We start from the raw sequence: 21909 nt of genomic DNA, 5'->3' as shown, positions 1-21909 counted from the left end.
ATTCATAAGGCATTAGATTAAAACATTTTGATATGTGCACCTTTCCGATATAAATTCCCCACAGTGCGTTAGGAAAAAAATCGCGTGCCGGATGAATTGTGAGTTACCTTCGGGATTTTCGTCAGGTTCGTTATCAAAGTAAGGTTCGCAGTGTCAAAGTTAGGTTCAAAAGCCGGTCGGATTCGGATAAATATTTTGACATTTCGTGTTTTGACGTTTCGTGTTTAAGGAATTAAAAAAAGGTAGTAGTAAGATAGATAAAAAAGATTACGTTTAGAGATAATACACTTTTATTAGAGATAATAGTAGTAGTATTAAAGTGAGACGAATGTTAGGCTATTAAGTCTCTTGTTCAGTTGTTGGTCGTTGCTGTCGGGGCTCAATGTTACCCTCAACAGTGAGTAAGTGAGCAGAGACTTAAAGTTCTTCCCAAACACGGCCATAAATCATTCCGCCAAGGTGTGCTCGTGTTGAATATAGAGCGTTTAAACTACTTAGCGTCTTAACTTAAAAGTTTAAAGTCGGAGAATCAAACAAGTGAGTTCAACATTCATCACACACAGTAACCCTTGAAACCGGTTACGTACGCACGTGGATAAAAAATCAATCAAGTGATCGTTTCCCGGTTCCGAAAAAGGCTCAAGTGCTGTGTTTGTGCCGGGTGTTCCAAGAATTCTCGGCTTGATGCGATGGAAGAATTAGCACGGGGAGTGAATCGAGTATAGCAAATTGTATTCTCGATTGTTGGCGACTACCGACGCCGCTGACCAGCGAGCTGAAGAAACCGGGTGTACGGTGGATCATCGCCGCAAAAAAAAGAATAGCCCCCCACACAACGGAAGTCAATCATAGCTCGCAGGTAATAATAATCTAATATCATTCAAATGCATCATGCAGCCTTGGCGGGATGTGTGTTGTGTGGTTGATGCGGTGCGGTGCGATGAGAAAAAAGGGCATTAAACGCCGGCCATCGATCGAAGCATTGTTCTGGCGTGATCTACGATGATCTCTCGCGAGAACGAGATATGCGCTCGACACAATGTATGGCCCCGGACTCGCGGTTTGTGTTGGTTTTTACGTGTTTCGGTTGCTATCACCAGCTGGGTTTCTGTTTCCAAATTACATAAACTACGCCTCTCTGTGGCTCTAGTGTGTCAGCGTCGTGTGGTCCACTTTTTTACAGTCGCCGGATATCGCATACCACTTCACCGGTGCGTTCTTGGCAATGTGACAAAACTATTCACGCAATTTGTACAGTGTGTGTCACAATGCTTTTGATAAAATGTGCGGCGATCAACATTTGTGAGTAAAAACGAGTAAACAGTTGGCTGGGTTTTCCCCGCTTTAGCGAAGTAGGCTTTAAAGTACCGTTTTCATGATAACTAGACGCGGTAGAGCCCCTGTATGGGAGTGCACAGTAGTAGAGTAGTAGAGCAGTGCACCAGAAATTATGTCACTCACTGTTTGGCGTCGGATTCTTTCGTTTTTTGCAGAGTTAGAAGATACGAATTGGAGAGGTGCAAGTCATGCAAAAAAGGGAAAGGAAACAGATGGCAAGAGAAAAAAAGATGTAAACATCTACAGATGCAAACACTAGATCGGCTATAATTAGTGACTGGAGTCAAATTCAATTACTATCGGGGGCCCTCCGCCGGGGTTAATTCGATCCTTTAAGCACCATCTTCATTTGTTCAAATTGATTTTTGTTTTGTGTAAACTGACTACGGTGAAACCTTGAAAACGTCTCCTGTACGTCATGTTGGAAAATAATAAAGTTATTTCAAGTCTTTATCCATCAACAATACGACATTTGACTGGGTCGGAAGTAGGAAATCGATTCACCTTCGTTTCCACTTGTGGTAAAAAGGAAGCTCCCACGATTATCTGCGACGAATGGTAGATGAATAATATGATCAATATATCACCTTCCAGCTACTTTCAATCGAGCGTTCGTGTTTCGGTTGGCCGCATGTTAGAATGTGGCCGCGCCGCAAGGTACAGTAAGTTTCCGTGGTTAGCTTCCTTCCGTTTGCAATCGGATTCGTTTAGTCGTGGGGCCTTCATGTTTTGTAAATTCCAACAAAAAGATGAGAAACAAAGCACGCTTAGCTATGTTGGCTTGATCATAACGACGGCACGAAGCGAGGCGACCCGCATTCCACGGTTTAATTGTCTGCTTAAGTGACAAGCCGAAGCATGTCGTTTCACGATTCGATCAGCTTTCCCTCGCCAACTGATTGAAGCGATGCAGTCGGAGAGAATCAACGAAGAAGCTTAAAATGCAAGCGAGGCAATTGTTTAAGTGAAGAATCTTGGGTCGCCTGGTAAAAGAATGTCGCCAGAGATACGCTATCGGGGTTGTTCGCCGTGTTCCAATTTAACGCCCAAAAGCTTGTCCAAACGTGATAGGACTGTGCTGTTGCCGGATGGTTTTGCCCGCCTGATAACGCCTGTTGCTGGCGAAGAATACACACCACCGAGAAACAATAGCGCCAGAATATTCCGGAAATTGCCACCATTTGTCCACCGGTCTCACAATCCGATACGCCCGATAGCAGCTTGATTGCGGGAATAATGCAAATATGGTTGTTTATTTTTTTTATGATGCTACCACGTTGAAAAGATAAGCCATAAATTTCCAGCTGACTGATCGAATTGTGCACAGTCATGCTTTCATAATTGTATTACGTTATTCGGTAACGATAAGCTGGAGATAAGATTGGTCTGGTCGTGCGTGCCGTGCTGCCAACGGAAACAACAGATCGTCTTCTTTTAAGGTCCTTCAACCGGATGCTCCAGAAAGAATTGGTGAACCTCGTCGTCAGCTGATCGGTCAAACTCGGACACCTGAGGACTTTTTTGAATGAAATTTTCAATGTTTTAATAAAGAGGTCCCACTAAGCTCTCCATTTGACGATTTTCGCACGATATTTCACAACACGTTCAATCGATTACGTGGTACGGCTCATATCTACCATTCAAATCCGTTCAGATTGTGGGACATATTTTTGGCGCTTAGAGATAAGGTGGTAACATCTTCTACAACAATTCGATCATTGATAATCACCTACCTTTGAATGAAAAACATCTTAAAGTTGAATGTCCTCATTTGTCTCTCAATTGCGATTGTAAAATCCCGCAGCTTAGCTACTTTTACAGATAAGTGTCTAACAGCCTTGCCTAAAGCCCTTAATCATGTTGATGTTATTTGTGAAACAAATTTTCCACCACATCCGAGAATTTGTTTTTATTACCGAGAGCTCCGCTTTGTAACAAATTTCGTTGCCTAATGAGCTCCGTCTGTTTGTCCAGCGTCGTTGGGCGAAGGATAATTTGTCCTCCCTCTTCTGGTTGGGGATCATAAAAAATAGAGGAACCCTTGGAGCATAGAAAAGGGCACGCAGGGTTTGTTTTGTCATTAGAAACACGATACACACGCGCCATCCAATGGTGTGTCCTTATCAGGGATGGGTCGTCAACGATTTATGTACACACCAGTGGTGGGTAATTTTGTTATTAATTAGTTGATAATGATTAATACCCGTTCCCTTTTATCAGTAAAAATGACCCCGAGGCGACCCGGGCCGGGCGACTCATCACATTTAATTCTTCCATGACGATGTACTTCCAGAAAGCGATGCATTCTGTGAAGGGCTTGTGGAAGGATTCGTTCGAAATATGCTTCATTTGATTATACTTCCTGTGAATTATTTCGAATTGTTAATAACAACCTTGCCCTTTGCATGCAAGGGACCGGCGTCACATTGGGGAAGTACCTTCTGATATTGATGAAACGAATATTGATTTGTGTTTCACTTACGTGCTAAAAACAAAAAAAAAACACCTTTAATGAGGATATATTTCCACAGCGGTATGTGTTTTATCGCGCCAATGGATATATTTAGCGGAACTCTTTGCCCTTCTGCGCCGGCCGGCGGCTGTTCATTAATCGGTTCGAACTTTGCACGATTGCATGCAGCAGCGAACTGCTATCAAAACCCTTCAATGGTTGGACAGGGTTGAGGTCGCATACCTCTCGCTATTCCACCACTCCACAGACCCGTGCGTTTTAGGAGGTCAAATCAATCACCGTAACCGTAACTATCGTTATTGTTGACGCCGGGCCACACCACAATGTTGATGTGTCCTGCGACGCTCGCTGGATGCGCTTTCATGTTCGAAACAGCTTACAGAACGCTGAGAGCACTGTGCACTTTTGTGGCCTCCTACAAAAAGGGTAACAGCTCTACGTTCAAGGAAGTTCAAGGAAGAGTGGTGCGCCACGCGACTACGTTAGGTTATTGATTTGGAAGTTTCACTTTCACCATAGCTCGTTCGTGGGTGATTCATGAAACTTCTCCTGCGGCAAGTTGGATCGAAGGGCTTCACGTGCACTTCCTGCCGCTGTGTCTTCCGGTTGAAGTGGCTTGGAGGAATCGACCCTCCCCATGTGATTCAACACGATTAGCAGTGGATTTTGATGTACCGCTGATGTGTCGATGATTGGTTAATCTGCGTTTAGCCCTCGAGAGCACTCGAGGCTCGAGAGCTCTCATGACCAGATCGGACAGATAAGAACCGTGGTCGCTTCCGGTGGTGCTCGTTATTTAATGTGAAAAACTGACTTCTGTAGAGCAGCATGTTGCGTGTAAGAACTGTCTGTGGGGGGCTCCCCTTGCGGGTCTTCAGTAGACCGTGAAAATGTAGCGTTTTTGTTTTCGGAAAGGTCATCTCAGCAGACGAGCTCGGAGTTTCCGCTCGAACACGCACGACACTAAAAGAAGCGTTGTGAAGCACCAAAGGTGTTTGTTTATGGTTTTTGGATGCCTGACCAGTGGCCGGCTGGCTATGCCATGTGCCACCTTCACCTCGATTCTCTGCTTCTGCTAGTTGAAGGTTCTTGTGGTAGCCACGTTTTTGGGTTACTTATTTTAAACAAAATTACCTTTTAAAACAATGGTTTTCCGTGTAGTGTAGTGAGGTTCCTGCTAGGAAACAGGGTTCTTAAACACCATTCTAACACAACGGTGTTTGCTGAGCGAACGGCGGCTACTCCAATGGTTACTGAGAATGAAAGCATAGTGCATGAGGAAAAACAAACCCTTAGAGCAGGGCATTCTTTTCGTTCTGTTCCAATGAACTCTCGCTTCACAGTACGTAGGTAGCCTGAGCTCATCTTAACGGCTACATTCTGCCGATAACCTTATCAATGACCTCTTCTGTGCAGTGCGCTTCCAACAGATGCAGATGTGAAGCGTCAGTCGCATTCTCTGTTCTTTCCATGACCAGCTGACTGAAATGACGAGGGCTCTTCGACTTATCGGTGCATTCGGCTGGCGTTCGCGTTATCAAACTGCAGCCAGTAATCAGCGCTCACCCGACACCGCGAGAACGACCGACACGACGACTTGTGTTCTACTTTGTGCCCCTGTCTAATCTGCTTCTGGCCTTTTATTAGCGTCACCTAAGACCGTCGCGTCTTCTTTTCCCTTCACTTTCTAGGGCGCCGCCGTGTCCGTGTAGTGTCCCGTGATGGAGGGATTGAAAGACAAGGATCGTGAGCCGTGCCCCCGGCAGAAGGCAAACGTTTTGTCGTACGCCGTGTTCGGCTGGACGATACCGATCTTCCTGAAGGGCTACCGAAAAGAACTCACCACCGAAGACCTGTACCAACCGCTGAAGGATCACAAATCGGACGGACTCGGGAATCGGCTCTGCACAGCATGGGAAGCGGAACTGAGCAAGGCACGGGCGAGCGGCAAAGAGCCGAACTTGTTGCGGGCCGGTAGCAGGGTGTTCGGTTGGAATGTGGCCAACCTCGGTTTGATGCTGTTTGCAATGGAGATGCTGTTCAAGTGAGTCACACCCGTCCCGCCCCTTTCGATTCGGCCTCATTTACCTAACGGCGGTCCCCTTTTTCTATCGTTCTAGAGTGACGCAACCCTTCTTTCTGGGCAAACTGGTGGCGTACTACTCGCGCCAGCAAGATAACGACATCAGCGAAGCCTATCTGTACGCGGCAGCCGTCGTGCTGTGCAGTGCCATCAACGTGCTTTTCATTCACCCGTACATGCTCTCGCAGCTCCACCTCGGCATGAAGCTGCGTGTGGCCGCGTGCAGTATGATCTACCGGAAGTCGCTGCGATTAAGCAAAACTGCCCTCGGTGACACGACGGCCGGTCAGGTGGTGAATCTCCTATCTAATGACGTCGGCCGCCTCGATCTTGCCGTCCTCTTTCTGCACTACCTATGGTTGGGGCCACTCGAGACGATCGTTGTGACGTACCTGATGTACCGCGAGATTGGAGTTTCCGCAATCTTCGGGGTGATCTTTCTACTTATGTTCATCCCGCTGCAGGCGTACCTGGGAAAGAAAACGTCCGTCCTTCGGTTGCGCACGGCGCTGCGGACGGACGAGCGCGTTCGGTTGATGAACGAAATCATCCAGGGCATTCAGGTGATCAAGATGTACACCTGGGAGAAACCGTTCGCCGGGTTGGTAGCGATGGCTCGCAAGTATGTTTCATTTTTCGATAGTTTGCGAACCAGTCGATGCGAGTATTAATGTCCTCCCTCCCGTTTACAGGAAGGAGATCAAAGTGATACGCTACGTGTCCTACATCCGGGGCATTCTGCTTTCGTTCATCATGTTCACCACGCGCGTCTCCATCTTCATCAGTCTCGTGGCGTATGCACTGCTGGGTGAGGTTGTGACCGCAGAGAAAGCGTTCGCGATCACGGCGTACTACAACATCCTGCGCGCCACGATGACCATCTTCTTCCCGCAGGGCATTGCCCAGTTTGCGGAGGCGCTCGTGTCCGTGCGGCGCATCCAGAAGTTCATGCAGTACGAAGAAATCGAAACGGTCAGCGGTGTCTCGATGGTGACGCCCGACGAACGGCACGATAACGTGTCTTCCAGTGTGTCGACGGAAGGGCTCCCGTCCGAGAAGGGTGTGGCCCTTCCGAACAGCCGGCTAATCAAACACTCCGAATCGGACGGGTTGAAAGAGGAGTCCGGTGCTGGCGATGATGCGGTCAGCAATAACCACCTGTCGGAGGCGGGCGTTCAGGTGGAGAAAGCAGTGGCCCGTTGGGACCCGAAAGCGACCGAACTGACGCTCGATGGCGTCGATCTGCATGTGCAGCCCGGTACGCTGGTGGCCGTCATTGGTCCGGTTGGATCGGGCAAATCGAGCCTCATCCATGCCATTCTCGGCGAGTTGCCCCTGGAATCGGGCAACATTCGGGTGAACGGTCGGGTGTCGTATGGTTCGCAGGAACCGTGGCTGTTTTCGGGCACCGTGAGGCAAAACATTCTATTCGGGCTGCCGATGGATCGCGAACGGTACCGGCGCGTGGTGAAGACTTGTGCTCTCGAGCGTGACTTTCACCTGTTCCCCAACGGGGACAAAACCATCGTCGGTGAGCGCGGAGTTTCGCTGTCCGGCGGCCAGAAGGCACGCATTAGCCTGGCCCGGGCCGTCTATCGGCGGGCCGAGGTGTACCTGCTCGACGATCCACTGAGCGCCGTGGACTCGCACGTTGGCCGCCACCTGTTCGATCACTGTATGCGTGACTATCTGCGTGGCCGGATCGTGATCCTGGTGACGCATCAGCTGCAGTACCTGCAGAACGCGGACCAGATCGTGGTTCTGAAGCACGGACGGGTGGAAGCGGTCGGTACGTACGATAAGCTGCGCGACAGTGGTCACGACTTTGCCCAGCTGCTGGCGGCACCGTCGGGCAGGGAGGACGACAGCACCGACACGGAATCGTTCAAACGGTCCGGTAGTTTGTTCCGCCGGCAGAACAGTGAATCGAGCGTCGACTCGAATGGTCCCGAGGCTGACGCTCCGGAAGCGAAAGCGATCGGGGAAAAGCAGAAAGAAGGTTCGATCGGGTGGGACGTGTACCGGGCGTACTTTCGGGCGAGCGGTGGCTACTTCGTGGTGTTGACCATTCTGTTCATGTTCCTCCTGTCGCAACTCTGCGCTTCCGGCGGGGATTACTTTCTGACGTACTGGGTTAACAAAGTGGAAGAAAGTCCCGAGTCGGTGGACAATTCTGCGGGAGGTGAAGGACTCTCCTTACTCGATGACCTAGCTGCCAATGGGAGCGCGCTGGTCGGGAATGGAACTTCGCCCAATGATCTGTTGCCGCCAACGGTCGAACCGACACCGATGAGTGGAATCGCACAATTTTTCTCCTTCGTCCGGGAGGCGTTTGCGTCGGGCAATGAGGATGACGATCGGTACATCGACATCTACATTTTTACCGCCCTTACGGTGGCGACTGTGGTCATTACGCTCGCGCGTAGTATGTTCTTCTTCCGGGTAAGTCATAATGTGGCGACAATCTTGTCTTGGGCCTAGAATAACGTGAATCCCTTTTCTCCGTTTCGAATTTACAGACAGCAATGAAGGCATCCCGCAAACTGCACGATGCCATGTTCAATGGCATCACTCGAGCCACGATGTACTTCTTCAACACGAACCCGTCCGGACGAATTCTGAACCGCTTCTCGAAGGACATGGGCCAGATCGATGAGTATCTACCGAGCGTTACGGTGGACGTGATCCAGATCTTCCTCTCGCTGATCGGTATCGTCGTGGTGGTGGCGATCGTTAACCCGTACAATCTCATCCCGACGGTCGCCATTGGCGTCATATTCTACTTTATGCGCGCATTCTATCTACTATCGTCGCGCAACATAAAACGTGTCGAGGCCATCAGTGAGTCTCCGGGAATGGTTTATTAGCATCCACAGGCGCCCTAAATACGCGCATTTGTTTTCTGTTTCCCGCAGCACGATCACCAATCTACTCCCACCTATCGGCTTCACTGTCCGGTTTGTCCACGATCCGTGCGTTTGGCGCCGAAAAGGTTCTCGTACACGAGTTCGATTCGCACCAGGACCTGAACAGTTCGGCCTTCTACCTGTTCATCTCTACGTCGCGTGCGTTCGGCTTCTACCTGGATGTGTTCTGTGTGATCTACATTGCGATCGTCACGCTGACGTTCTTCATCAGCGGTGACAGTGGCGGAAATGTGGGGCTGGCCATCACGCAAGCCCTCGGTATGACCGGAATGGTGCAGTGGGGTATGCGGCAGTCGGCCGAGCTGGAAAACACCATGACATCGGTGGAGCGTGTCGTCGAGTACGACGATGTGGACCCGGAGCCGGCACTCGTGTCGGAAGGGGATCGCAAACCTCCGCCAGACTGGCCCGCAGAGGGTGGCGTTAAGTTCGACAAAGTGTCGCTCCGTTATGCGCCCGAACCGGACAGTGACCGGGTGCTGCGGGATTTAGAGTTTGAGATTGCGCCACGCGAAAAAGTCGGTATCGTAGGTCGGACCGGGGCGGGCAAATCGTCCCTCATCAATGCACTGTTCCGGCTGTCGTACAATGGTGGTTCGATCGTCATCGATGCTCGGGATACACAACAGATGGGTTTGCACGAGCTGCGCGCAAAGTTGTCGATTATTCCGCAAGAACCGGTGCTGTTCTCGGGCACGCTGCGTTACAATCTCGATCCATTCGACGAGTACCCGGACGAGAAGCTGTGGCGTGCGTTGAAAGAGGTAAAACTAGAGGAAGCGGTCAACGAACTGCCTTCGGGGCTGTCGTCGAAGATCAACGAAGGTGGCAGCAACTTTAGTGTCGGTCAGCGGCAGCTCGTCTGCCTTGCACGGGCCATTCTACGGGAAAACAAAATACTGGTCATGGACGAAGCGACTGCCAATGTAGATCCGCAGACGGATCAGCTGATTCAGCAGACGATTCGGGAAAAGTTCAGCGACTGCACCGTGCTCACGATAGCCCACCGGTTGAACACGGTGATGGATTCGGACAAGGTACCCCGTGTGTGTGTGGCTACTGAAATTAAGGAACGAGCGATTCATTCCCCCCCATTCGCGCCTTTTTCAGGTCCTGGTGATGGATGCCGGCAAGTGCGTGGAGTTTGGTACACCATACGAACTGCTAACCACCGACGGTGGTCCCAAAGTGTTCTACGGAATGGTGAAGCAAACGGGCAAAAGTACTTTCAACACACTTCTCAAGATCGCCGAGGAGGTAAATGATAATTGTTTGTGTTATTAAATAAATTATTAAGCACTCATCGTTGCACCTTCTACACACAGACTCACAATCGGAAGCATCAGCAGATCAAAAAGCAGCAAGCGGAAGCAACGACTAAGTCGACGGCAACGAACTGAGGGCAGGATTCGTGGTGGCCTGCGTTTGAGATGGAAATCTCGTAAAGCTCCCGTAGCTCCACTCTAACCCTGAGTTCTCGGGCATCTCGAAGTACCTCGTGCGTGCAGTGGAGTGGCCTTAAACTTACGAATAAGTAGTTACTGATCTTTTCATAGGTGTATTGTTCAGGGAAACACATCCATCGTGCATTGTTTGTTTTTGTGCAATGAAGATAAGGAAAAAGTTTTCTTTAACCCATAGTTAAGCCCGCTTCTGTATGTACGTGCATGTTTGACGTACGTGTATGTTAATGTTCCACGGAGACTACTTAAGGACACTATTTGTTGCTCTAGTACTTAAGGTGCTAAAAGTGTGTAGAAAATGTAATTCGAAAGAGATTCGAATTAAGTTTCATTACGTAAGCGACAACAGTGCACGTGGGGTCGTTTTATGATGCTGTGGTTAGTGCCTTAACATTTCACTCACCGAGCCGTCTACTCAGCAAACTACACTGCTAGCCAAGTGTTTTGGTGGAAAGTTCTAAAAGTATTACCTTAAAATTACTTTCGGTACTTAAATGAAATTGTGCGATCCTTGAAGCAGGTGAATAGTCGTTTTTGGTATCTCCAGATTTTACAAGAACTTTCCCCCTACAACGGCAGCATTAGGAAGACAAGGGACAATAAGTGTTCGTAGCACTCGTGTAGCAGATGTTGTGCACCTCATCGTTATTTAAACAAAGTTTACAAAATAAAGATATGTATCGAAAATGAATGGATCTGAAACGGAAAATATGTAATTTCTTGTTCATTTTGGCAGGGTTTTTCACTTCACATTTACTGTACGTTCTCTATTCTTTTCCCACGACTCACCGGCCAAGAATGGTTGGGAATGGAACTTTTCATATCGCTAATTGCGCCAACCAAAGTGACACAAAGCGGATTCGAATGGACTTTCGATGAGCCACGCGGTGTAATAGAAGCTAGGCAAAAAGTTACCCACCGGAAACCTTGGCCGTCTCAAACAACTATAAACTCTTCCTGCCCCTCACGGATGGTTTCCTTGGCACCGGGATACGTTTTGAAGGTCCCCAAAAAATAAACACTCGTGGTGTCAAACAAAACGAATCAAGCAGAATCCAGCAGCAGAAGATTAACGGTGGCGGAAGCTGTGTTCTTTTCGGCGGGTTAATTCAAAAGTATATTTCTTATTTTTTGTTGATACAGTAAATTTTACACAAAAAAGAAGCTCATTCGTTGACCTTAACGCGTGGCGGCCGCCGTTTTACGATCTCTCAGCGCTTTATGGGTGTGATTATGTTTTCCTCGTCCGGAAACAGGTTTGCCGATGGACGGATTGTTCAGATGAATGGTTGCTGTTGGCAGGTACTTTTCTTTTAAAATAAATAAGAACTACATTCTCTCGGTTATCGGCAGCAACAAGTAAGCTGTTTTAGAAATCTATCAACCACGTTCACCATTTTCAATGCCTCTTTGGGATAAATTTGTTATTAAAAAAGGTTCAAAAGAAAATCAAAAGAATTTACATTCGTAACGCATCGCAAAATAGCCTGAGTAAACCAATCTTTGACGTCATAGTTATGCAGCATAATACGGCATGTGGCAGAAGGGCTATAATTAGGATATCGAGCCGTTTGGTTCAATGTAATCTTGGACGTCGCTTTTGTTTGTAATCCTTCAACAATCGGATCGGCTTATTGGAGTTTTTAAGTTCTTTTATCTTTAGCGTAGTTTTCTGGAAGGGAGGAGCAAATTTTCATTCCTTTCATTTGACGGATTCATGCCGTTGTAACGAGCGGGGCGAACGACCTCTGGTCGCATTGTTTGGTTACGGGAACCCGCCTTCAAGGACCTTCGTTGATCTTATTTTACATTGTGCACAACGAGCCGCCAGTTGGTACCAGACTTTGTCGGCTCCTTTCTGAAGAATAATTGCTGAGTAATTGCACCCATAAAACCGGACACCGTAAACATCGCTGCGTCGTAGCCCGACAGCAGTTATGTTGATAGCAAAGAGAGAGATCATTGAATCTCAACCAAAGACGGTAATGAGAATAGTATGAATTTGTTTATTAAATACTAGCCGACACCACAAAATTCGTTCCACCCAAAATTGATTTTCGGAACAAATAGCCGATAATTTTTTTGAACGATTCGGACGCATTTTTATACATAAGAAGATTCTCATGTGAACGTGCACAATTCATGGCATCATTCTGCGTACCACAGTTTGGTGTCGGTTTTTTTTGCAATTACATTCGTTCGGTTCGGGTCCTCTGTCCTTGCGGAGCACGTGTGACGCACGGCGCGTAATGTTTACAAACAAACACAAAATAGTCCATGAAATCGGTCAAATTATATGTCTCTTCGGAATGGCCTTCAATTTCGAGTTCAACTGTTTGGGCCGACAATGAACGCACATACTCGTTACCATGGCAATCTCAGTCTGGCGGGAAGTCACGAAATTTCGCGCCATGCAATGGTGTACTCGTCACCGTTGGCCTTCTACTTCCGGGGTACGCATAAAACCGGTTCGTGGTTACCGTTGCTAAAGACGCACTTTTTTAACATAAAAACGCAGCAGGAAATGTCGCCAAAAAATGCGACAAAAATGCTATTGTGGGAATAAAATGTTACCGAGAACGATGTGTTTTTTTTGCATCTGGGTCTGGGTCGAATGGCACGGACGGTCCCTAGACTCGGTTTATGAGCCCACGTTGCGGTACTATCGCGGGGTTGATCCATCGCAGGGACACTTGCGGAGTGTCCTTGGGCAGGTCTGTCGTACGAAGGTCGTTTCAGACGTGCATTGTTCGCATCGCAGGTAACAAGGATCTGACACCGATTATCGTAATGATGATGATTTATTGGTGCACCCCCCAGGGCAAGGTTATGGAATGTTGGCTAATGGGCGAATCGTTTGACAATTATTGATTAAATCGCCACGGGCACCGTACCTCAGGGTGCAGCGCGCATCAGAGATCTGAAGAAAGATAATTCAATTGGCCGCTAATCTGGCCGTTTAACTTCCATCTGCTGCGAGTTGATGGAGTCTTTCTGCATGCCGATATCACGATGTACTTAGCCTCTTGCGACGCTCGTTGCGGTTAATAACCTTTGCCGTGGTAATGCCAGTTCCATTGCCGGTTGGATGCTGTGTGCTGAGAAGGAACCGCGAATGTGTCATGCATAAATTGATTGAATTTGTGTTCATTACCGAGAATTGAACTTTTTTGTGCCACACAGAGTACAGCTACAAAATGAAGGGTAGTAATGTGGTCTGTGAAAAGCGGGATTTACTTTACTGCTACATTGCAGATACAGCTCTGAGGTGATCGTAGATCTAAGCTCATAATTGTGCATGTTTGCAAGGCGGTGTTGATTTCTTCTAGTTGCTTCGGAGACCAAGTACAGCAAACGCGAGTACAGATAACATTCTCGGTGTTCCTGGGTGGCCAGCACCGGAGGGCTTAAAAACTAAAAGTGGATCATTGGGGGACAGTAACACGTTTCTGGCGCAATGCAAATAGTATCACCGTGCCTGGCTGCCGGTTCGTTGTTGGGCTCTAAATTAGCCGCCAGTTAAGTGCCGTTGCGGCGAATTAATAATTCCACTCTGCTTATCCGCTGCTATTGACGGGAAATCATTTGCGTGTTCTTAAACATGCACCCTCCAACCAGGATATGTAAATACAGCCCGTTGGCCATCTGGTGCGATCGAGCGATGTGTTGCTGGGTTTGGCGTCCTGCGTAGCTATTGAATATGGGCTCTCTAGTGACACTTCCGCCATCGCCTCGGTCTCAGTGGAACTGCTCAAAGTGCTGGAAGTTTATCAAACCGTCATCGAAATAGCTTTAAGGTTTTTAATTTTGCGATAGTTTTTAAATGTTGTCAGGGGAACTACCAAACCGCTAGTCACTTTAACGTGCTTCCGATCGCAGCCTGTGATTAAGAGCATCACATTCGGGGAATTCTGGCGGAAGGTTTCTCGTCGGCGCCGCAGAGTTTGTAGCGAAGAAAGGGTGATTCACACTGGTTTGAGGAAGTTTACCGGCCCAAAACCGGCTTTCCTGAGGGGTATAGTGTGTGCGTCTTTTGAAGCGGTGTAATCTTCTCGATGTCTAAGAGGTAGATATTCCCAATGGTTCAGGTTTTCAACAAGATTCCCGCATTGTTCGTGCTGCACATGCTTAATTGCTGAACGAAATGGCCGACCGGGAAAATTAGCTTCCACTTTTTCTAGTAAACGTTAAATTGAGTCACATAACACGTTCATGGAGTACGATCGTAAATAGCCATTTGATGGATCAATACCCCTTATTATTAGTTTATGGCATTAGACGTGAAGTCAATATTAACCATCAATAAAAGCGAACCTATCTATTATATGTTTTCTGGCGTGTTCCATGCCAGGTTTATCGAAACATGTAGAAGATTTAACAAGCACACATTACAGAAACAGTAGATGATCAACAATAAATGTCCATTGGACGTTCAACATTCAACATAAAGGAGGTAGAAGGATGGAAAGAAGGTTCCAAATAAAATTTCATAATACATTAAGCAATCTCCTGGCCTAGCGCCGACGCCAGAACCCGGAGACCAGTAGAACAACTTTCGTCAAGAACTAGTGGCACGTGCCCTTCGATCCAATCCATCGGCCAAAAAGCATCCCTTTCGAAAGCGTGGCGGTTTTAAAAATAGATACCAGAACCAGAACCTAAGCTGCGAGCCCTCCGTCGCAAGATGCTTTCAATCGATGGCGGCACTTACAGATGGGCGTTTCAGTAGTAGCACCTCTTTCCCACGATCATTCCAGTGGCCGGCGCACGCTTGAGCGCGTGTTTGCATTTATCTCGTGTCTAACATCACCATTAGGTGGCTAATGTTGGTGGAGTAATACCGCACACGGTGATCGTTTGTCAGCCACCGTCGGCAAGTGCCCGCAGCTGGACGGCGTCGGCGTCGAAACGGAAGTCGAAGGTTACTGAAGCAGAAGTCGGCCGAAGAGAGCCGAAGCACAAGGTCTGGCGGGACAAGGTTGTAGCTGAAATGATGCCCTGAGCCGGGGAATACCGCAGCCTTACGGTGGAAGAACGGTGGACGGTTGGAACGGGGTGGCCTAGGTCCAAAATAGGCAAAGCGCAAGAAAAAAGACATAAGAACACGGAAAACGGGAATGGACCTCCACCACCAAGCAACCGGTCCGTTGACCTGTCAATATTTACTACAATTAGTGGCCCTACTACGCAGCGGCCTAAAACACTATAAAAACGGTGGCTGAAATGAAATCATAAAGATAAAAAGATGGTGCCGATATCTTGGTGTCTTGGCGCGCGGCGGAAGATTAATTGGGTGCCAGGCGTCAGGACGCAGCAACCTGTCACCGGCCCAGCATCGGGAGCCCAACACTCGGAGGGTCAAGTTGGGCACACCGGCCACACGGCGATCGGTCCCGGTGGGCGGCTCGGGCGGGGATGTATGAAATCTCCCGCCAAACCGCACCACCGCGCGGCTGGGTTCTGGTTTTTCCGAACCTCGGTGTGGTCGTCGTTTTTTGCCCGTCAGATATAAATACGAGCCACCGGACGCTGCGGGCGGTTAGTCTCTTTGCTCACCTGCAGCCTGCGCGAGCTGCTTGTCGATCACCGCGAGAGATCGGGGCCTCGGAGGCTCCATGCTTCGGTGTGTGTCACGGCGCAGAACCACGGTGTGGTTTGGTGGTTTGTTGTTAAGTTGATCGTGTTCGGAAATCGGAAGGAATCAACCGATATCTATCCGCCAAATGTATTGTGTCTAGGGCGGGTGTAGAAAGAGAGACTTTTGCAAGTGACTTGAGTGTGAAGTGTGAAGTGTAAATCAAACCCGAAACGAGTAGTCAATGCAGCTGTGCGGTACTTTACATCAAACGAACAAAATGAGGTCGTCTCGCGTGAATGATGCTGTCCGTCACTTCGGCCGCCGTCGTGCGTTTTCAGCCACAGCAATAGTAGTGTAAGTGTAGCTCGCGGGTTAGTGAATCGCTTACGAGTGAATTGCCTCTCCAAAACAGAGAGGGAGGCTTACGGATTGCGCGAGGCACGCACGCACGAGTCAAGGGTGATGGTTGAAGGTCTGATTCTGCGCCGGCTGGAGCCCTCCAATTCCCATCAAATTCGGGCGAATTCTGCATAAGTTCTAGCAGAGTACTGTATTCAATTGCCTACCATTTCATGGCTGGACCGAAACGATTAAAACCCGCGCACACCTGCTGCGATGTTTCGTTTCATGTTTATTAATTCTTCAATCTGTACCCAATCACGTTTCACCCTCACGTTATGTAGCATTTTAGGCATTAGACTTTAATTGAATTCAATAATCCATTAAACGGCGGGCCGTTTTTTCTCTTCCCACCGGAGATAGGCCTGCAAAAGCCGGCTGTGGTCTGGTCGTCTCGCGATCTCCATTCCCATCGGGATAATCAGCCGCGGCTCGCTGATCGGTCCACGATCGGCGTGTCAAGAGCGATCCTCATTACCGCCGGCCGGCAGGCAGCACACGGCGATGGTCAGGTGTAATTGGCGTGTGGTTTCACGCCGACGGCAAGAGATTAACCTCTAGTTGGCCTCTGTAATTGGGCAGGCAGATCGACGTGCGTAGTAGGAGTGGCTGTTTGAATTAACCGTTTTTCGACGATCAGCGGCGGCGATCGGGCGCGAAAAAACGGAATCCGCCCCCAGGCCGGACATTGTTTGCAGACTAAGGATCGTTGCTGATTGTTCTTCCGACATTGGTTTGCTGCTGTCTACTTCTTTATTGCTGCGAATCTCGATAGCTTCTTCTGAATGATGGTTTTATTTTTCTTTTTGAAGGTATTAAAGCTCTGCTTTCCTGATTCTGGCAATTTAGCAATCTCTTTTGTTTTCTAAAGTCACTATTACCTAAACACTTTCGTGAAGTGAAGTGACTTTCTTGAAGTTGTTATAGTGAAGTCATAACGTTACGAAACGATAGGCAAAGAACAAAATGCATCGACTTCTCTTGTAGGGGTATTACGAGCCCCGAATACGACAATTCTGCTCATTGAAATCTGCCGAGGTGGAAATGAGCTTAAATGAAGAGAGCTTTTCGTTCGTTTCGTAAATTTCGTACAGTTTTAGTTGAAGACTCCCCCTTTTTGGAAATAAGCTTTTAATATTTCCTCATTTTCTGCAAGCGTATGGCGTCCCATTTCGTACATGTCTTACAAGATTTTACTAAATGTTTTCAATTTCCAGAATTTTTCAAAAATCCAAACCCTGCATAAAACATAGGTGGATCACCCTGTATAAATGAACTTTAAAGAAACAGAGAATTATTCTAAAATAGTAGTAACTAAACCAGAGACCATCCAGAGTACGGGTTGCCTCCGCATTCTCACCGGACGACACGCGTTACGCGATGGATGCCTGTCTGTCGGGGACAAGGACGTGACCGAGTGGAATAGTTATGAGTTTCTTTGTTGAACCAAAGACCTCTCGGAGCCGGAGCCACGACACGATAAACTATGCGCCTGTCAGAAGTGTGTCCTCTTACAACTCTTCTCATAAACTTAGTATACAACCGGCTGGCCAACACTCTTTGAGATAAGCAATTTGCCTCGGATCTACCGAGACTATCAATGAGTGCCGATGCCGTGTCACATTTACTGGTTTATGTTCGCCTGTGCGCTGATGCGTGAAATTTTTAGTGCACCAGACACTAGATACGCCATTACAGACGGTTTTAACGCGAGCTCCTGTGGAGTTATTGGTGGAGTCTTGCCGTACCGAACGGAACCGTGGTTCAACATGCGAGGCGAGCGTAACATCAATCTTTTAAACGCTTCTTGAGTGGCCCATGGAATCAGGTGTTGATCGGTGTTTAATAACTGGTCACCCCACATATCACCGAGACAAGCAGTCAACTAATAAGTCGCCCCGGGCAGCCTTTGTGCTGCGGCACCGTGGGCCTTCGCGTGGGATTAAAACTACCCTTGGGGTGGATTTTATGTGTTCTCCAATTTAAAGCGGCCGATCGATGTCAGCCGGTGGATCCGGTTCGAAAACATCCGGTTCTGGCGTTGCGTCCTCCGGCTTCCGATTCCGCCCAGCGATTTTCGTTCGCACGGTGTGGCATCTTTTTCGGTATCGATTCGTTTCGATTCCGGATTTAAATTACGCCAATTGCCGGTCCAGTTCTCGGTCCAACGTTAATTTCAATCGAATGAGCGGATTATTGGTTTGCTCGTTCGGTTGTGCCTTGTTTCGGTTTTTTCTGCGTATTAAAATACAAAATGGAGCAAAAACAAGAAGAACCCTTTTTATACGCTTTAATCGAATTTTGTAATCCCATCCTATGGCGGTGTTTTGCTAGAAAACCAAAAGTTGAGTTGTTTTTTCGAGTTCTCCACACACATTCCACAACCAGAATAACCAGAACGAGGTTTCAGAAGGGATTCGATATGTTTTAAGCGCCGCTCGATCCGTATCGCTACGCGGAACTGCAACCCAACACCTGGCCCTCGGCCTGGCGGACAAACCGAGTTTCCGTTAATTAGTGCATCAGGCTGTGTGACCTGGTAATGAATTTTTGTGTCGGTCCCGGAACACCGTACGGGCGTTAATTATTGATGCCATAATTTTTCTCTCCCTTTCCCTGTCTCCCGTTGCGTAATGGTGTTGTTGGCATATATTGCGCCATTTAGTTCGTGATGGAAGGGAATTGTTACATAAAAGTATGATGTTAATCTCGGCCGGCCGACGGGTTTCATTTGAAGATCGTGAGTTTATTACGCCGATGTAGTGTAACTTCTGTGTCTGTGCACTAATCACATTTGTTCGTTCATTTTAACTGAGCCACATCGAGATGTGACATCGGCAAAGGAATTGACAGTATTAGACAGTAGGACAGTATTGAGGAAGGCCCAGCTTGATGATCACCTGAGAAGCGTCTCAAGTGATAAGCCTAAATGATCTGTCACTTTTATTGCCACCGATAAGCCATCCATCAACTAGGAGGAAGTGTGCCCGAGCTGATGAAAGGGACTGCTATCGGCACCTGCTACTGTCCGCCGATCCTAGGTCTAGCCAACTTTGCATATTGCGCGACCAGTTTTCGGTTAACACCGATCGTATCCGTCCATTTGAATACAATCAATCACCGGCTGGAAACGGCCGCTCAAGGAGGCTCGCCTCGAGGTCCTGCTCTGCTCGAGTGGGCCTCCGACATGGCACCTGGTAACCCAATACCCCTCGCGACCTTCCCAAGCTCTCGGGAGCCGGTTGATTTGGTTTTCAGATTTTACGACTCTGTCCTACGCACGCACGAATGCAAATCCTGTTGTCCGGCCGCAAGCCATTCGGCTTAGGCAGTAATTGGCGGGCCACTCTGTAGGTCCAACCGTGCGGAATGCAACGCCGGGGGCCGGGGTGCGTGGTAGCACCTCAGAAATAATTGTCCCCACGCACCGGGGTAATTGGTTGTTGGTTTAGGGCGCAGGTGCTTCGAACTAGACGGCATTCTCCTGTCGGCAGCGCCACCTGGTGGTGGCAGCTGCTAAGTGGGTTGCGTGGGGGTCCATTTGTAGGTTTGTTAGTTTTGTGTGTCAGAGCTGTGTGATTTATTGATCTTTTAATTCCTTTCCACCAGACTGACCCTGCTCGCCGCGTTGACCTTAGCGCCCGAGGCAACCGAGGGACGGTTCGCGCGACGCTTTCCGTCCGATTTCCGGTTCGGTGTGGGTACGTCCGCGTACCAGATCGAGGGCGGCTGGAATGCGAGTGGCAAAGGCGAATCGATCTGGGACCGTATGACCCACCAGCATCCGGAAAAAATTGCCGACCGCAGCAGTGGCGACGTCAGCTCGGACAGCTATCACAATGTAAGTGTCTGGTCGATTAATAACAGTGCCCCGGGGATAGTCGCGGTGCGTCAGTTTTGTGCAATTATTAGTTCAATCAAACTATGTCCCCCCGGGTGGCCGCCCGGTGATTAACGTTCATTAACGGGGCTCCAGGGTGGTGTATTGATTTATGCGGCCCATTGTTGACATTGGGTCAATTAAAATATTTCCAATCCATGGATTGAATCTATAAGTTAGTGTAGAGTCTTGAGCGTACTAACTTGTTATTCCCCTTTTTTGGGCCGCCAGTGGCGAAGAGATGTCCAGATGGTGCGCGAGCTGGGTGTGGACGTTTATCGGTTCTCCCTGTCCTGGCCACGCATCATGCCGACCGGGTTCGTGAACAGTGTCAGCAAGGTCGGAATCCGGTACTACAGCAACTTAATCGACGAGCTGCTGCGGCACAACATCACCCCGATGGTGACGTGTACCACTGGGACTTGCCACACCGCTTCCAGGAGCTCGGTGGCTGGACTAACCCGGAGCTGATCGAGTACTTCCGGGACTACGCGAAGGTGGCGTTCGAGCAGTTCGGCGATCGGGTGAAGATCTGGACGACGATCAACGAACCGTGGCACGTGTGCGAACACGGTTACGGCGTAGACTTTATGGCGCCCGCCATCGACTATCCGGGAATCGCTTCGTATCTGTGTGGCCACAACCTCCTAAGGCGCACGCCGAAACGGTACACATGTACCGACGCATTTTCCAGCCCAAACAGCAGGGCAAGATTGGGATCACGCTCGACACCTCGTGGCCGGAGCCGGCCTCCAACTCGGACGAGGATCGTGCGGCGTCAGAAATGGCGGCCCAATTTTACGTAAGTTGCGTGCTACATTCTCACCGATCACTGTAACGGCTTCTAACGGCCCCTTGATTCCTGCAGCTTGGTTGGTTCGGACATCCCATCTTTTCGGCCACCGGAAACTACCCGCAGCTGATGATCGATCGAATCGGGGCGATGAGCCGACAGCAGGGCTTCGTCAGGTCGCGGCTTCCCACCTTCACGCCGGACGAGATCGAGCGCATCAAGGGCACGGCGGACTTCTTCGGCATCAACTCGTACACCAGCATCTTGGTGCGCAAGAATGATCGCAACAATTCGGCCAACTACCCGGTGCCGTCGTTCAACCACGACATGGGCGTGGTGGAGTCGGCCGATCCGGACTGGCCCTCCAGTGGCTCCGTCTGGTTGCACGTAAGTAGCGGGCAATGTGTCACCGTTTGACAGTTGTTGGCCATGGACGTGGCGTCGCGCACAGTTGAAGATTGATGACTGTTCGTTAGTGGCGAGCCAGTAACGCATTGTCTGCAACTCTCGTGCCTGGCCTTGAACGCGTTGCACTCTATCGTTGCACTCTATCGCACCGTTCGCGGCATCTATCAAACACGCTTTGGTCCTGCGTCTTTTCGCAGGTGGTACCGTCCGGAATGTCCAAGCTGCTGAACTGGATCCGTCGGGAGTACGGCAACCCGGTGGTATACGTTACCGAAAACGGGGTGAGCGATCGTGGGGGTACTAATGATCTGGGCCGTATCGATTACTTCAACTCGTACCTCGAGGCCGTGCTCGATGCGTTGGAGGATGGCTGCAAGGTGGAAATGTACATCGCGTGGAGCCTCATGGATAGCTACGAGTGGAAGGCGGGCTATACGTGAGTGAGACCCTCAGGAGACACGCGAGTGTGGGCTGCAACAATGTCGCAATACTAATGTGGCTCTCTCTGTCTCGCTAGTGAAAAGTTCGGACTGTATCACGTCGACTTCAGTAGCCCAAATCGAACCC

The 21909-nt window shown here is 49.0% G+C and overlaps 1 protein-coding gene and 1 pseudogene across 1 annotated transcript; both read left to right on the top strand.

Annotated features, from left to right (window-relative positions):
* Window positions 1-784: 784 nt before the first annotated feature.
* LOC128268299 (probable multidrug resistance-associated protein lethal(2)03659) lies at window positions 785-10916 on the top strand. Its single transcript, XM_053005351.1, has 9 exons — window positions 785-859; window positions 5503-5849; window positions 5932-6516; window positions 6587-8168; window positions 8244-8336; window positions 8414-8735; window positions 8810-9858; window positions 9932-10078; window positions 10147-10916. The coding sequence occupies exons 2-9, from the start codon at window positions 5533-5535 to the stop codon at window positions 10219-10221; spliced, it is 4170 nt and encodes a 1389-aa protein (XP_052861311.1). The 5' UTR covers window positions 785-859; window positions 5503-5532; the 3' UTR covers window positions 10222-10916.
* Window positions 10917-15984: 5068 nt separating this feature from the next.
* Window positions 15985-21909, top strand: part of LOC128279007 (myrosinase 1-like) — a 7068-nt pseudogene continuing 1143 nt past the window's right edge.

This window comes from Anopheles cruzii, chromosome 2, assembly GCF_943734635.1.
Source record: "Anopheles cruzii chromosome 2, idAnoCruzAS_RS32_06, whole genome shotgun sequence".
Classification (NCBI taxonomy): Eukaryota; Metazoa; Arthropoda; class Insecta; order Diptera; family Culicidae; genus Anopheles; species Anopheles cruzii.
The sequence above is the reverse complement of the archived record's forward strand: the minus strand, read 5'-3'. Positions and strand labels throughout refer to the sequence as shown.